Consider the following 17,954-nt stretch of genomic DNA (forward strand, 5'->3'; position numbering starts at 1 on the left):
TCAACTGAAGAATGGATAAAGAAAACATGACACATTTACACAATGCAGTACTACACAGCAGTTAGAAACAATATCATGAAATTTGCAGGCAAATAGATGGAACTAGAAAATATCATCCTAAGTAAGGTAACTCAGACTCAGAAGGACAAACATGGTATGTACTCACTCACAAGTGGATACTAGTTGTAAGGCAAAGGATAACCACACTACAACCCACACCTCCAGAGAAGCTAGCTAACAAGGAGGACCCTAAGAAGGACACATAGATATTCCAGCAAAGGGGAAATAGATGAGATCTACATGGGCAAACAGGGGATGGGGGGGGGGAGTAATGGAGGGCAAAAAATGGGGGACGAGAACATAAGGAAATGGGAGGTTCAAGCTGGAACAGGGACAGAGTGGGAGTGCAAGGAAAGAGATACCATGATAAATGAAGGTATCATGGGAATAGGAAGAGGCAGGATGCTGGGGAAGTTCCCAGGAATCCACAAGGATGACCCCACTTTGGACTACTGGCAATGGTTAAGAGGGTGTCTGGACTGGTCTACTCTGGTGACCGGATTAGTGAATACCCTAACTGTCATCACAGAGCCTTCATCCAGTTACTGATGGAAGCAGATGCAGAGATCCACGGCTGGGTGCCAGGTCAAGCTCCAGGAATCCAATTGATGAGAGAGAGGAGGGAGTCTGTGAGCAGGGGGACATCAAGATCATGATGGGAAAACATGCAGAGATGACCAGCCACACTAGTGGAAACCCATGAGCTGTGGACTAATAGCTGTGGAGCCCCCATAGGACTGGACTAGGCCCTCTGGATACGTGAGACAGTTGTTTAGCTTGAACTGTTTGGGGCCCCCAGGGAGGGGGTTCAGGATCTGTCCCTGGTGCATGGGCGGGCTTTTTGGAGCCCAGTGCCTAGGATATGACACCTTGTGCAGCCTTGATGCGCGGGGTAGGGAGGGTTGGACTTGCCTCAACTGAATATACCAGGTTCTGCTGACTCCTCATGGGAGACCTTGACTTGGGAGAGGTGGGAATGGGGGGTGGGTTGTAGGGGAAGGCTAGGGGGTGGGAAAAAGGAGGAGGGGGGATATGTGGTTGGTATGTAAAATGAATAGAAAATTTCTTAATAATAAAAGAAGTCAGAGCAAGTTGTTAAGGCTGAACAACTAAAAGACTATTCTAAATAAAATTGCCTTCTAATTCAACCTTGGGATAGTTTATTGCTAGTATATAAAACACAATTCATTTTATGAATGATTTTGTTTTACATACTTTGGCTATTAGGGTTTTAGGGGATCCATGAAGATTTCCTATACACAAGACTGCATTGTACATAAGCAGACAGTTTTACTCTCCTCTACAACATGGACGCCATTTCTTTTTCATGTCTACTTTGCCTTGGCTAAATGTCTACATATTCATAGCAGAATATAGCTTATCTCCAATAAGCAAAAATGGAGAAACAACCCCATGCCCATTCATTCAAAGGTGGATAAATAAAATCAAGTATATACATACAGTAGAATAGTATTTATCAGAAAAAAAGAATGAAGTACTTACTATATACTACACTGCGGGTCAACCTTGAAAACATTCTACTAAATGAAGCCTAATACACAGACCCCAGATGTTTTCTATCACTTATATAATGCCCAGCAGAAAATCCACAGGGACAGAAAGCAGGGCCAGGGTTGCCTGGGACTGTGAGTGGAGAAGGTACTGAGTGAGGAGTGACTGTCAGTGCATACAGGGTTGCTCTGGGGAGTAACGAGACATTTCTAAACTTGGGCTGTGGTAAGCACTATAAAATAGTTATACCAAGTGCTGTGGAAGAGAGATAAAGCCTGAGTTTTTCACTTGACTCAAGTACAATGTAATAACTGTATATTAAAAATGTCTAAGTGGTAATAATGTTTGAAGCCGTTCAAAACTGATATATTCAAACCACTGACTAGCACTGCCCATCAGATAAAAAAAAAGAAGTGTCTCTGATATTTCAGTATTCAAGGTAAGTACATCCTACCTGACTGGGTCCTAGGATCTGGAGTGTGCATGTAGACAGATGGTCCTTTAGGTGAGTGCCCCAAATATCCACATAGCATGAGGACCTTGAGAACATTCTGTAGAGTGTTCTCTACAGACCAGTGTGGCACGTCCTCCTGCACTCATCCAGACTCTCTTTCCACGGGATCACAGGTGGGGTGCAGCCACAGCTCCCCTGTCTCCACTCCAGCACCCATCACAGCTCGCGCACTTGGGTATTTCTACACACTCTGTCATCTTAACATGACAGGAACCAATGGGTTCCAAAGTGGAGACTCTCAGAAGGGAGGTGCTGGCTACAAAACCAGATGGTAAGGGAGCCACCACATGGAAGAGAGTGACACTGAGTTATTTACGATGCACAGTTCCTGTGAGAACAGGTCTTCCTATGATTTCTCAGAGACGACAACACAGTAGTCTTTTATAAAGCAGAGGCTTTTTGGACTGCAGTGAGCAAGGCAGGCAAAGAGGAAATTGAGTTTTAAGAAAAACGTCCTGCAGGCATCATTCTCAGGGTGGCAACAGATGCAGTCCACGCTGGGAAGCAGATGTGAAGCCTCTGATCAGAGCCACTAGGCTGCAAGTTGCCGCTACATCAAGATTCTGCCAAGCCATACTACATGGACAGACAGGGGCTTTTGACAGACAAACAGAAGAAGCCAATTACAGTGCACAGGGACCAGCTCATCCCCAGGACTACAGGATTTCCTGTGAAGATTCTAGCAAGGCAACACAGTGACTGTGAGAGATCATGATTCCAGCAAAACAAAGAGGAAATGAAAACAAAACCTCTCAGGTGACAACTAAAATCACTGAACTTTACATGCATTGGCCATTAAGAACATGCTATTGAGTAGGGATGATGGCACACACGTAATTCCAGCACTCATGAGGTTTAGTCAGGATTATGAGTTCAAGGCCAGCCTAGGCTATGGACTGAGTTCTCTCAAAAAACTAACAGGACTAAGGAAATAACTCAGTTAGTAAAGTATATGACTCACAAGCATGAGGACCACACTTCAATCTCTAGAACCTACTTTTTTTTTTTTTTTTAAGTTAGCCAGGTATGGTGGTGGCACACATCTTTAATCCCAGCACTCAGGAGGCAAAGGCAGGCAGTGCCTTTGAAGCCAGCCTGTCTACATAGAGAGTTTCAGGCCAGCCAGGATGACATAGTGAGATGCTGTAGCAGAAAACAAACAAGAAGTTGGCATGGTAGTGCATATGAGCCCGTAACCTCAGTGCTGGGGAGGTGGAGACATGGAGATCCCCAGTGTTCAATGGCCAGCCAGGCTAGCTTACCTGGGTTCCAGGTGAGAGAGAGACCCTATCTCACAAAACACAGTGGGGAGCACCTGAAGAACACCCAAACTTGTCCTTTGGCCACCACACATACAGGTATGAACATTCATGTGCATCCATGCACACACATATACAAATCAATCAATCAAACACACACACACACACACACACACACACACACACATATATACACACACACAGGCACACAAAACAACAAAAAACAAAACAAAACAAAAAACATTGTTCATGTATTTAGTCTACTTTCCTCATCAATCAGGCCTTTCCCAAAGATCATGCAGGATTCCTATTACTGGAGGCATCTACTCAGCCGCTGCCTGTTTTGAGTATTTCAATCACTCTAAACACCCAAACTGTTAATTGTACCACTCACATCCAAGTACAGACTCCAGTGACCGGCTGTCCTAGTAAGACAGCACGTCTGCTGCACATGACTACTGTAGCTACCACCAAGATGGAGAGACCATAGTGCCCTCTGGTTTAGAGGACATTGATAATTTACTCTAAATCTTAGTTTCCAGATCTGCCTTCCCTATATACACTAACTAGCACACACACCCATTTTGTTGTTGTTGCTTTTAAAACCCATGAGAACAGCATTTCCCTCCTGACGGTGCCGTTCTATGAAACTCACAATATTCAAACCTGAACAACATGACAGCTTGGATAATGGATGCTATAATTAAAATATAGGTTAAAAAATCCCGTTGTTTCAAGTAATGGTTTTGTTCTACATGAAGACAAAAACTTCCTAGCAAAGGAATTAATGTATTGCTTTAATAGGCTTCTCCGTAAGTTAAGTTTGAAAATTGATGAGTTCACTGCAGCATTGTTCTTTAAACAATGGCATTGTCAAATGCAACCAGTGAGGAGATTGAAGTTCTCCCAGCAGATTAAGTACAAATTATCTGTGCCCCTGTCTCAGCATCATCTGTTCATTCATCACACACCGTCTAGTATTCCTGGTCAGTGTCAATATGCTCTGCGTCCTTGCAGCTAACAGATGTCGACTCTTGTCGAATGAATTACTTTATGTTTCACGCGCTGCTGGCCGCAGATGTGTCACTATAGCAACATCATTAATTCCAGATCTTACCGGAAACGTGCACTCCAATCAAACCTAATTATACCACATTGCTTTCTTGTCCACAAGAAGGAAACTATAATGCAATTATTGGGACACTTCATTTTCTATTCTGCTGTGGCAAATGAGAGAGCCACTGTGATGGACGCTTCTTGTCAAAAAGCTTATTGATGAAGCACAAACCCAATTTACAATCATACGAAGGACCACCTTACAATTATGTTAGTAATGTAAAGCTCCTCAGATGCCAGCTTACACTGAAGCATTTCAGTAGAAGTTCAGCTCTTATAAGATGTCTGAAAACTGACTGAAGTCTGAGTGCAGCACCTCTGCTCTCCCGAACCAGAGCTGTTCACGCCATCAAGCATCCACTGCTGCAACCTCTGCTGCAGTCGAGGACACAAGGTACCAGCAGCTAATACCTGATCCGTTTCTGACACATGTGCTCAGGAGAATACATGGACTTGCAGGAGAATACAAAGCCATTCTTATGTGACTAAAATAGAGAATACGAGGCAGAACTAGCAATTTACATCCTGGAACATAACACCAAGAGTGCACTGTCTCAGCAGGACACAAAAGGGGCTGGGGGCAAGATGGGCCCTGTTAGAGCTGCCCAGATTTCTGTTTGTGCTCACCTACTGTCCCTGTTAGAGCTGCCCAGATTTCTGTTTGTGCTCACCTACTGTCCCTGTCCCTAGAGCTGCCCAGATTTCTGTTTGTGCTCACCTACTGTCCCTGTCCCTAGAGCTGCCCAGCAGTTGCCTCTGAGCTGGAGAGGCTGACAGCTCTTATTCAGTAGAGCGAAGATGTGTCTGAGACCACAATTAGAGGGGTGGCCACTACTCACTCTCACGTCTTTTCATCTGACTGTGTGAAATACGTATGTTTTTTTTATAAGACTGAGGTGGAAGAAATGAAACGCCACTTAGCGGCTGAAAATAATAATTATATCATTTGTTCTCTATTAGCCATCAGCCTATGGTTTAGTCAGTATGGCTTTTATGATAAACCATGGCAGATGTACCACCTTCAAGAACCCTTGAGAAACCCAGGAATCAGGGATCCACCCTCCTACCCCAAATCCCACAAGACAGGTCAGGATCCACCCTGAGAACAGGTGATGAGCAAGAGTCCCAGAAGATAGCTTTCGGGAGAGACTGAAGCTGGAGATGCAGCTGGAATAACGACAGCACCTCTAAACAATGGCCAGACAATGGAAAACTCAGCCAAGGAGGGCATGTTCTTCAGCTGCTCTTAGAGTGAAAGGCTTTTTCAGAAAGGCAATGGAGGGCAGGCATGGTGGCTCACATCTGTAACCCCAGCACTTGGGAGGAGGAGGTCAAAAGGCTACCATGAGTTCAAAGCCAGCATGGGCTACATAGTGAGTTGCAGGTCAGCCCAGGAAGCAGAAGCAGAAGCCATCTCAACAAATAAACAAGCAGACAAACAAGTGAAAAGCTGTGACAGCAACTGGTTTGCTCCCCAGTACATTCTCTACAGTTCTGCCAGAATTCTTAAATCTCACACCAATGTAAGAAAGAGATTACTGTGATCCATTTTCAAGGTGAGGAGAATTTGTAGACATTCAACTCCTCACTCCTCTGGCTGGAGCCTGCTTGTCTCAGGATTCTGAGAGCTAGAATAAGTTCTACTTGATTGAGCCCAGGACTGGAAAAGGGAGCAGGAGGAGCCTCAGGTCCCAAATTCTTCACTGAATGAGCTTTGTGTCCTAGGCCAGTGAGATGGGGATCTGAGGAGAGGTGGAGGCACCTTTAAAGCCACTGTCTGTTGCCAGGTCAATGCTACTTTTTGCTTTTCATCTATGTGACTCCCTTTCTGCAGAATTATGTATTCAAAACTCTTTCCAGTTCTCTAGTCTTTTGGATTTGTTATTATCTAATCCCAAACACTAACATTGCTTATATCTGAGAAGCACTGTTTAGCTTCAAAAGCAGCACCAAGTGAAGGGAGCTTTGGGTTTCAGGAGTTTACCCTAATGAACTGAAATTTCACAGTGGAAAATGGGCAACTGTAATTAAGAATCTCATCCTCGTTTTTTTAAAAAAAGGAAATCAGCATTTTAAGGAAGACTAGAGTCACAAAACATTTACATATTAACAACAGCAGGCAGCCAAAGACAGACATTGAAAGTGGGAATGACTAGGACAATTCAGGTCAGTACTTTGCTTATCAACACTACTGGTGGTTCCAATACCCAAAGCAACCTCAGGGCCTATACATATAACACAGAGACTCCCAGTGCCCATCCTACTCTGACATCTGGACTCCTCATCTAGCCAGTCTCTTCAACCTCCCCTCTGACTTCCACAGAAGGTCTGGCACCACTGGTGGTAGTCAAGTGAACTTTGAAAACCAAACAGGAAGAAAAGCTCTTGAGGGAAGTAGAAGATGTGGTACATTCCCCTAGGGAACACCAACTAAACAAGAAGCTTCCCTCAATCCAAGAGGTCAGAGGAAAGGCTGGCAGGAAGGAGCAGTCAGGGCAACCCCACACCTGAGTAGAGGGCCTCTGCCTTGCACCAAGTTCCAGCATACTCTGCCTAAGTGTAAGCCTCTGGAAATGAGAAAGGTCAAACACTATAGAAAATATATTCTCCAACCACAGGGAAGACAATTACATTAATGATTTTAACTTTATGTCATTGAACATTATTCTGTAAAATTTTCTGGTTAGTTATTTGTAAACACAATAGATTTTTCTAGATTAGTTTGCTAAAATGACCTACTAATTCTTATATTGATCTATAAATTTATTAGATTTTTTATGTGTGTTATTTGCTAATAAGTATCTACTAATAGTAGGTACTTATTTTTTGGTAGTATCAGGAATTAAACCTAGGGTCTTCTACATGCGGGCTGAGCCCTTCACTGAGCCATGTTTTACTTTGTCTCCTAAGGCAGGGTCTTACTAAGGTGCTCAGTTTGGCTTTGTACTTACTCTGTAGTTCAGGAAGACCTTGGATTTGCAATTCCTCCTGCCTCAATACCCACCCTTCCACCAAGCTGCTAGGATTACATCCTTCTTTTCTTTTCTTTCTTCTTTTTTTTTTTTTAGTTGTCATGGTTCTTTTTTTTTAATTAAGAAATTTTTTCCATTCACTTTACACACCAATCAAAGATCCCCCTCTTCCTTCCTCCCATTCCCTAGCCTCCCCCTCCCAACCTTCCCCCCCACTCCCCACCTCCAAGAAGACAAGGGCCTCCCATAGGGAGGCACATCCAGTAGATGCAAGTTTAAGCCCTTCCTCCTTCCTCAAGGATGCACTAGGTGTCCCATCATAGGTAGTGAGCTCCAAAATGCCCGCTCATGCACCAGGGATGGATTCCAATCCTACTGCCTGCAGTGCCCCCAAGCAGACCAGGCTATACAACTGCCTTGCAATGCAGAGGGCCTAGTCCAGTCCCATGCAGGCTCCATAGCCATTGATCCAACTTTCATGAGTTCGCACTAGTTTGGTTTGGTCATTTCTGCAGGTTTCCCCATCATGATCCTGATGCACTTGCTCATAGAATCCCTCTTCTCTGTCTTCGACTGGACTCCTGGAGCTCTGCCTGGTGTTTGGCTGTGGATCTCTGCATCTGCTTGCATCAGTCTTTGTAGAATAGCTCTGTGATGACAGAGGTATTCAACGGTCTGATCACTGGGGTAAGCCAGTTCAGTTCAGGCACCCTCTCCACTATTTCTAGTAGTCCAAGCTGGGGTCATCCTTGGGGATTCCTGGGAACTTCCCTAGCACCCGGTTTCTCTATCTCCATGATAACTCCCTCTATCATGGTATCTCTTTCATTGTTCTCCCACTCCATCCCTGTTCCAGCTCAACCATCCCTTTCCCTTATGTTCTTATCCCCATTCCCTACCCTCCATTGCCCACCCCTCATCCCCAGTTTACTCATGGAGATCTCATCTATTTCTCCTTCCCAGGGAGATCCATGTGTCCCTCTTAGGATCCTCTTTGTTAGCTGGCTTCTCTGGAGATGTTGGTTGTAGTCTGGTTATCCTTTGCTTTAAATCTAGTATCCACTTATGAGTGAGTACATACCATGTTTGTCCTTCTGAGTCTGGGTTGGCTCACTCAGAAACCTTTGACTCTTTCCTTGTTTTTCGACATGAATTAGTAACTCAAGTATGATAATGACTACGTTATCTTTTTGTTGCTCCTAGACTTGGGGAAAAGCTTTAAATATCCTACTGGTAAGTGTTAATACTTGCTACATATTATAGATTATATGTTGGGAGTACCCTTTTCTATAATAAAGACAGTTCATCCTCAGCTCTAGTTTGCTAAAGAACTTCATATGTGGAAATACTGAATTGAAATTCATCAAATGCTTTACTGAATTGGAGGGGGTCCCTGGGTTTTTTCTTCTTATGGCAATGTTGTAATTTATAGTGATAGATTTCTAAATTTAAACAAGCCTTGCAGCTGGATCACATCTATCTAGAGCTTACACATTGTATTTTTCTTGATCACAGGGCTTTAAACAGCAAAGTAAAGGGCATCTCAATGCATTCAAGTTCTATTATGAGCTTTTCTTCTTAAATCATAGATGGGCAATGACTTCTAACAAATGTCTCAAATCTGTTATGCTTTATCTATTATTGTATATTTCATTGTGGTTTTCTCCTTAGCTTGTGCAGAGTTCTAAATATTAAACATTACTAGATTTGGCACTTTATTCAGAAATTTTACACTGACATGCAAGAGAGATACTTTTACCTTCCCTGTCTTGCTCTCTTCTCATCTTGTTCTGGCTTCTGTTTTCTAACAATAACATGTCCTCTCCACTTTCTTGTCTATTAATAAGCAAGTTTACATATACAAAGCATATGTATAATGATAAAATTACCAGTGTTAGGAGATTCTTCTGAAGATGATTTTTAATAGTTTTAGGATGGGGTGAGATGGCTCAGTAGATAGAGGCACCTGCTGTCAAACCCAGTGACCTGACTTCAATCCCCAGAACCCTTATGGTGGAGGAGAAAACTGACTCCGCAAGCTGCCCTCTCATCTCCATGCTTGTAAGGTAGCATGCACATGTGCCTACCATGCGCACAAAAGAAATAAATGTGAAAATTTCAAAAAGAGATTTTTCAGGTGATAAAAACTATGTCATCTGGGTCTGATTTAATGGCTTATATTTCCCAAAGAATTGTTCTATTGCTTTCATTTCAAAGCTGCTGACAGTAAAGAACCGATATTCTTTTATGATTTATTTTAAATATCATCATTGTAACTTTGTTCAGTTTGCTTGCATCTGTTTTTTTTCCCCAAGATTCTACTTTTAAGTCAAACTTATTAAGTCTTTTCAAAAGACTGGCCAGCTGTATTGTTTTATCTTTAAAACTGTTTATTTCCAGAGAAGGGATCTTGCTATGTTGCCCAGGCTGGCCTTGAACATAGACTCAAGGGGCCCTTAGCCTTCCAAGCAGCTGGGCCTGCAGATGTGCACCATCACACTCCACCTGCTCTTGAGTACCACAACACTGTTTTCTGTTCTCATCTTTAGGATCTCTTCCTATGTCATTGACTTCTACTGCTCTTAAGATTAAATTTTATTCTCTCTTCTTTTTGAGACAGGATTTTCCTATGTAGTCCTAGCTGTCTGGAACTCACTATGTAGATCAGGATGGCCTCAAACTCACCGAGAGCCAACTGTCTCTGCCTCATGAGTGCTGGAATTAAAGGCATGCACTACCATGCCCAGTTTCCCTTTTTTCATTGAAAAACACAAGTTCCTTGAATATTCCACAGGCAAAGGTACCCAGTGATTATGTGTGTGCTATTTCTATTTTATTCCTAACTTTTACCACTTCTGATGTTAGGCAAAGATAGCAATGATTCTATTTGCTATTTGCATTGTGTTCCTAACTTTTCCCATTTCTACCATTCTACTGTGAATAGGCACACCCACTCCTTGCAATTCACTGAGACTTGACTAAGATCTAGCTCATTCCAATCTGCCTAAATTTCCTACACACACTAGATGAAAATATGTGTTCTCTAGGTGGCAGATGAAGAAGTCAATCTATTCCATGAGATCAATGCTATCAGACTTTCCTTTGGCTGATTCCCACCTGCCTGGATGATCAATTACTTAAAGTGATGCTAACATTTCCTCCTATGATAGCAGATACTGTAATTTTCTCCTGCATCATGTTGTGCTTGTACATTGAGACCTTTAAAGCATGTATATATTTTCAACCTTCTTTTAGAAAAGTGTCCCTCTTTTCTTTAGAGTCTATCTTGTTTGATATTCAGGTAGAAGTCAGGTTTTTTTTCAATTCCTAGTTACCTTAATGATTATTCTTCCTTATATGTTTTGTCTTTTTTTTTAATAGCTCAATCAGTTATTTTTCTTTAAGTGTTCAGTTGTTTAATTGTTTTTTATCAATCTTAGTACCAACAAACATTAGGGATGCCTTTTTTCCTTCTGTGTCTTAGTCCTTCATTACTAAGATTTGAAGTCTCTCTGTGCTCATATATCTATCTTTTGTTCTCACTGCTGGTTGGGGCTCTGGACAGTATGAACACTCTACACTTACCTATTTATTTTTAAAATTAATTTTTGAGACAGTGTTTCACTTACATAGCCCAGGTTGGCCTTCAACTCACAACTCTCCTGAGTCAGCCTCCTGCTTACAAGTGCGCACTACCAGGTGGGCCTAAGTGCTATTGTAAGAAAAGTTAGTCTGTGTGTATTATAGCCAAATGGTTTGCTTTGTTAACCAAAGTAATATTATCAGTATCATTTTATAACTCCCATATAGATATGCAAACATTTCTTTTGGGAAGGAAAAAAGTAGGAGTATAATTACTAAAAAGTATAACACATGCTTTTCAATGATACAGCCAATCTATTCATCATATGGTACCCTATGCAATCCTTGTGCAAACAAGTAGGAACTACTATCCTGTGCTTGTTAAACTGAAAAAGCCTGGTTACCTGCATCCTTCATGCACTATCATTGATTTAGGTCCTTTCCTGTTTTTTTTTTTTGTTTGTTTGTTTGTTTGTTTTGGGTTTTCAAGACAGGGTTTCTCTGTGTAGCTTTGCGCCTTTCCTGGAACTCACTCTGTAGACCGGGCTGGCCTCAAACTCACAGAGATCCACCTGGCTCTGCTGGGATTAAAGGCGTGCACCACCACCGCCCGACCTTTCCTGTATTTTCACGCCAAGTGTCCTAACTGCTGCTGGGATACAGGATACTAGGATTATACTTTCAACTAAACTCTCGTAAGGACTAAAAATGTCCTGAAGGTTGTTCCAGGCTTTGTGTTCCTTTGCTCATATCATTATTTTGGCATGACTCTGGAGAGTCTGGTTTAGTGTCTCTATCAGCAGGACTAGGCAGCTCATAGCAATGGGGCAACTCTACCCTATAGTCCTCCCCCTATTACTCCAATGGACTGGTTCCTGAACAAAGGCTGCCTAGGAACCCTGAACAGCAGTGCACACATTTCACTGGTGGATACTTGTACCAGCCTGCCTAAGCATACTGGCTGTGCAATACCTCCTCTCCAGACTCTGGTATTGAGAGTTCTTCCTCCCTCTGTGTGGCTCATCCTAGGAGCCATCTGGAGCTTCAGTATGCTTGGTAGTGACCTCCTTGCTCCAGATCTTTCAATTCTGGAATGCTCTTCACTTTTCCTAGCATTGCCATAGACTGAGATCTTCTGTAACTTCCTGTCTGCTCACTGGAATTGGGAAAGGAAACTTGTAACCCATTTCCTCAGTCTAGTTTCCTGAAGCAGAAACCTCTATGTCCTAAGTGAGTCATTTGTACTTACAAGCACCATCCATCCTTTCTTGATTTTTTCCACCTGGTACTGTACTGAAATCCAAATAAAAATCCCCAAACTGGACCCTGGATTACACTAAACTTCCAAATTCTCCATGGGAGCTAACACCTACAGAATCTGGAGTTTATATTTATGAAATGGTTAGTTACAATTCTCAGGAATGTTACTTTTCCCACACACCCATCCAGGTCCTTAGGTTCATATCCACAGTTTGATGAAAGCATGTTACTGTAAATAGGAGCTTTATTTTCACCTACACCTAAAGGGCTGTTTTGAGTATTTTAACCAGCAACCTGCCATTTTGCTGATTTAATATTTTAATTAGTTTTCAGTTCACCACCTTGGTTGTCACGTCTGTAAATATGTGTTCGTTCCTGATTATACACCTACTTCTATGTCTTACCTTTTTGCGAATGGAAATTATTCTATAATAATGAGAAATAATGTTATGAGTGTATCTGTATTCTTTGTAGTCTAACTACAAACTAATACTAATCACAGGTGATGTTGAATGTTGTGTTGGGGACATATTTTATTTAATTGTGCTATGTATGTTGCTTTTATTTCTAGTTCACTAACACTAGAAATTTAAATCATTATCTTTTATTTAGTACATTATAGATTAAGAATTCTATAACAGAAAAAAATACCAAGTAAGGGCAAAATAAAAATGGAGCTACAGCCCTATCTCGAAAAAACAAACAAACAAAAAACAAAAAAACAAAAGAAAAAATGGAGCCACAGAATGGGATAAATAGATGTAGTAATCTTTACAGGAGAGTGCTATTGTTAAAACACTGAATTTATACAACTTCTAACAACTCAAGGATCATCCTACAATAAACAAATACACATTTTGTTTTTCAGCCACTAAAGAGGTATGTAGTAGCTGTGAGAAAAAAATGTGAGATTCTGTAAAATTCAAAATACAAAAATAAGTCACTTAAAGCTACAGCAAAGTTACATTTCACTAGCTGTCAAGACAGTGAAGGTATGAAAGGATGGAGATTCACTCATTTAAACAGCTTTCAAAAAATGGGTCTAGAAACCTACAAATGCAGCACTCAGTTATGACACACATCATGTGTAAACAGTATTTCTGATGTTATCTGGTCCACTGAAAGACAAACAGAAGTGAACAGTACCTGTTTTGTCTGTCAGTAAGTACACCAAGCGTCCAAGTTCCTCTGGTATTGTGCTGGTCCGAACAACTGTCCCAGGAATATTCTCATCTTTCATAATCATCCATCCATATGCTGCTTTGCCCATGTCCAAGTTTACCCGCAGACTGCCAAGTGAAACCATCATGATGGTCAGTGAGTCCAGACCTATATAACAGTCCTGCTCCATAGACTTACACACATACTTTAATTTTTATAGAAATAAATAACACTGGATTTCAGACTTTAAAATAAATGATTTGTGTATATTTAAGTGAACACATGATTTTATACTCTAGATAATGTTTACAGGTAATAATTGGGTGGATAATTCCTTTCATTTGAGTTACAGTATGAGCTACAAGAGAAGCAGGCAAGTGGTTCTAAGTAGCCCATTAACACACAGAGTACTATGGGTGTAAAGAGGAAAACACATATGCTTAAGGTTACTGTGAGAAAATATGTGAAAAGGGTCTTGAGGTATCTGGAATAGGCACTTTGCTTCTTACTGATTTTTTCTTAAATATTTCATGTTTTGTAATATTACACATTTCAAATCTGTATGTAACAGACTACAATAGATGGCCTCTGGAATGTCTTCCAAGCTTTAATTAAAGGGTGGCTATATAAGAACACACTCTAAAACTGTCCACTGGAGGAAATAGTCTCAGCACACCTATTATGTGCCATCTCAAACCTGTTCATCTCTCTCTAATTAAACCATGGAAACTCAGTAGACAGCCATGGGGATGAAAGTGCTATTCATCAACCATTTATGACCTATCAGCATGGTAATTCATATGGTTCAACCTATTAGTAAATGCACCTTTGAAAAACAATATTCAGGAGTCAGTCAACAGCAAATGTATAAATTAAGAGGTATCAAACTAGCATAACTTCATTAATTTATCTGTAGGGTTCCCACCTTAAAAATCACAGGAATGACATGAGTTGGAAGGAAAACTGGTAACTGGTGTTACCTGTGCATCTCTCTCCAGCCAGCACTTCCCCATCTCTTGGCTGCTTACAGCCTTGTTAAAAGAGTGCAGCAAACTAACAGATGGCGACAGTCCTTAAGCAGGAGGGGTAGAAAATGGCGTTCCTGAAAGGGCCAGCGGCCCAGTGCAGGTCTGCCACTGTGTGGGTCTGCAGCCCGGGATCCGGGAGAAGCTGCTGAGTTAGTCAATGGTAAGTATCAAGCAGTGCGAGGGACATTGTGTCAACAGTGTGAAATCACAACACCCTTCCAGGTGGATTTAGGATGAAGGGGGCATTTGAAGAAGAAATGCAAAAAACATTTTCCCATAGATTCTGATTTGATTTGGGCTTTCAAACAGATTCTCCATGAATAAGAGAGATAAAGTAACCATAGACCCTTGTTGAAATAAACAGGCAGAAGTCGGGGAAGAACTGAGCCGGTAAAGTGGGCCAGTACGGGAAGACACCCCCAAAACACGGCAGGGAGATTAGACAGCTGTCTAAGTTTTCATAGCTCTCATCACTTGGCTCAGAGACCTGCACACTAGAAAAACATGGTCATCTGCCTGTGTGTTGGTTCTTTTAGATTTGGTCAAGGTTTTGGAAAATGTCACCCTGCATTGTTTTCTGTCCTCAGCTTATAGTCTGTCACCAGGCTCAGGGTGTCAAGAACCAAAGAAGCTCACTGAGACTCTAATGTGCACTGTTCTTTTCAAACCATGAACAATTTATGTTGTTGAAGAGTTATAAGAATGTATTAGTTCGCAGAATATCATATTGTAAGTAATTACTCCTGGGCCATTTAAAGTTGAATACAAACATCCCTCGAAGAACATACAGAACAGCAGTTGCTCGTGGCAGAGGAGAATGAATACCTTTTAGAGGATAAAAAGGTGCAAGGGGCATAGAACACAAACCATCACCAAAAATGACCCAGTAAAATGTCTCAAATAGGACAACACTTCCACACAGGGAATTACAGCTCCACATGTGCCATGATTCATGTTGTGAATTTGGTCAAATGCTAAAGGAATAATTTGCTTTTAATGCTAAACCTCCAAGGTACTCACACTCTATGGTAGCAGAATAATGGCTGTCACTACATTGACTTTACTTAGTAATGTCCTGACTATACAGACCTTTATCTAGGGAGGTGTCAACTCTGACACGCTGCATAATCTATGAATCATGTGATTACAGAAACATGTTAGATGGTAGCAGATACCAGATGCATTGCCAAGTCCATTCTACGGCTGACTTAGCAACTGTGACCCTGTTAGTCACAGACCTATTCCAGGTAAAACGTGATTTGTCTTCAGATGGTTCACTGAGCCAGGGCACAACCATGACTCTACTATCATACAGTAGGAAAGATGAATCACCTCAGATGACTAGTAGTCTTTCAGAGATGTTGCCAACAGGAACGTATATGAAAATGTTTATTTTTGTAATTGTAGGAAATGTGAGGTGGATTTCAAGATGTAAGACTACCTTCATGACAACTTATTTTTGTTCAAACAGTCTAATCCCACAGCTACAAATACCCGAAGAAGAAACTCAGAGTCTGAATAAATTTCAAGTGCATTTTTCCCAAAATACACAATACAATTCCATTTAGGCCCCAGGATGCTTGCTATATTTAAGCTCTAATTCGTTACAATTAAACCTCAGCACTTATCACTGCCAGGTGAGCCCGTCCCCAGCCCACCTGAGAAACACACACAATTCTCCTTGGGGAACAAATCTACCTGAAATAATTCACATGCCAATTCTAATCTGAGAAAAAAAAAAAAAAAAAAAAAGGAAGCCACTTTCATCAGAACTTTTACCAAATGTAATCAAAACCATTTCCTATAAAAGCTAAGAACTGCCCCGTACAACATAACACAGCTAATGTTGTCACCTCAGGACCAGTTGAGTCCCTTCCTGGGCTTTGGGCCAGCACTGCTGCCTGAGGGACCTCTAACCTTAGATGAATCAACATACCTGGGAATGACTCCTCACTGCGCTCAAAATGCTCTACTACAAGCTATATCCATAGTCACTGGCTATATCTCCAGGGTCTCTCGCTAAATGGCCTGGCTAGACTTGAATTTGCTTTCTATCTTAGGTAGATCTTGAACTCTTTATCCTCCTGTCTCAGCTTCCTGAGTAGCTAAACTGTTAGAATTACAGACCTGTGCCACCAAGCCCAGCTAAATGTGTAGTACAGGTCTAGAAATTGAAACCCTGCAACACCGTTTCCAGCAATCTGCCTACTAGCAAATGTCAACCTGTACCAACCTTTCTGCTTAATGTGTATGTTCTAGTTAGCATGACCTCCTGCCAACTTATCCTCCTAAAATTCTGGCAACTGTCTTCTATGCTCTAGGTGGAGGAAGTCAGGCTAACATGTTTGATGTTAGCTATCACTTGTATCAGTTTCTAATTTTAATGTATGTCAGTTCTGTGATCTCTTACTAAAGGCTGACTTGATTCCAGTGATCAAGCAAGGTTTCAAAGGAAAGAAGACCTTGGGTCAAGCAGGATGGCTCAGTGGGTAGAAGTCACTGTAGTGTAAGCCTGGCACCTGAATTAGATCCCTAGGACCCATGGTGGAAGAAGAAAGCCAATTCCCACAAGCAGTTCCCTGACTTCCACACACAGACCAGGGCATGCTGGATCCAAGAAATAAATGCACTGTTCAAAGGTTTCACAAGGACCACAATCCAACTAAAAGAATGAGACAATAAATGTATTTGCAAACACGAGACACTAATCATTCAAATACTAAAATTCAAATTGACACAGAAAAATGAGGCTAACAAGAGTTCAGCGCAAAGGGCACAAAGAAGCAAAGGCATGTGCTTTGTGTGCTATTTTATGTCCGGCCATTCCTCTACTCCATCCCCAGAGGACACTAGGAACCACAGACTAGACCAGCTCTAGGTATGTTATATTTCCTCTGATATGTAATATCTACTGAAATTAATTTATAAACTAGCCACAGTATGTAACAATAACAATGAAACATAATTATAACAAATATTATAATAAAAGTAACATGAATGTGGACTTTTCAAAATATTTTACTGAGCACTTAAATTTTTAGAGCACAGTTGATCATGGTAAGTGAAACTAAACTGTAGAAAGTGAAGGTATGTACAAGTGGGGCAGATGACCAACTTCACTGAATGAAGAAAGGAAACTAAAGGTAGGCAGGTAGAGTTCTGCTCCATGCACAACAGTTCCTGTGTGCCCAACAGTGCAAACGCTTAGTCTGAGCTCTCCGCCTGAGGTGCGTTAACAGCTTTCAGGAAGCAGGTTGATTGTGCTGTGGGATAATCCTTCTGTACACTGTGTCACTCAGACTGGTTTAATAAAATGCTGATTGGTAGGTATCCAGGCAGAAATTATAGGCAGGACAACCAAACTATAGGAGAATGATGGAAAGAAGGGAGGAGGGAGAGAAGCCACCAACCAGCGTGCTGCTGAGGAAGCAGTATGCACAGAAAATGAGGAAATAAGCCAAGAGCCATGTGGCAAAGCATAGATAAGAAA

At 41.5% G+C, this 17,954-nt stretch overlaps 1 protein-coding gene across 10 annotated transcripts in view; it reads right to left on the minus strand.

Moving 5' to 3' along the window:
• Positions 1-17,954, minus strand: part of Atp9b (ATPase phospholipid transporting 9B (putative)) — a 255,789-nt gene that overhangs the window by 63,296 nt on the left and 174,539 nt on the right. For all 10 annotated transcript variants that reach the window (XM_028872015.2, XM_028872021.2, XM_028872020.2 and 7 more), the window contains one exon: positions 13,422-13,564. In XM_028872015.2, the coding sequence (XP_028727848.1) occupies positions 13,422-13,564 (143 nt within the window). The remainder of the gene's footprint in view (positions 1-13,421; positions 13,565-17,954) is intronic.

This window comes from Peromyscus leucopus, chromosome 19 (genome assembly GCF_004664715.2).
Source record: "Peromyscus leucopus breed LL Stock chromosome 19, UCI_PerLeu_2.1, whole genome shotgun sequence".
Lineage (NCBI taxonomy): Eukaryota > Metazoa > Chordata > Mammalia > Rodentia > Cricetidae > Peromyscus > Peromyscus leucopus.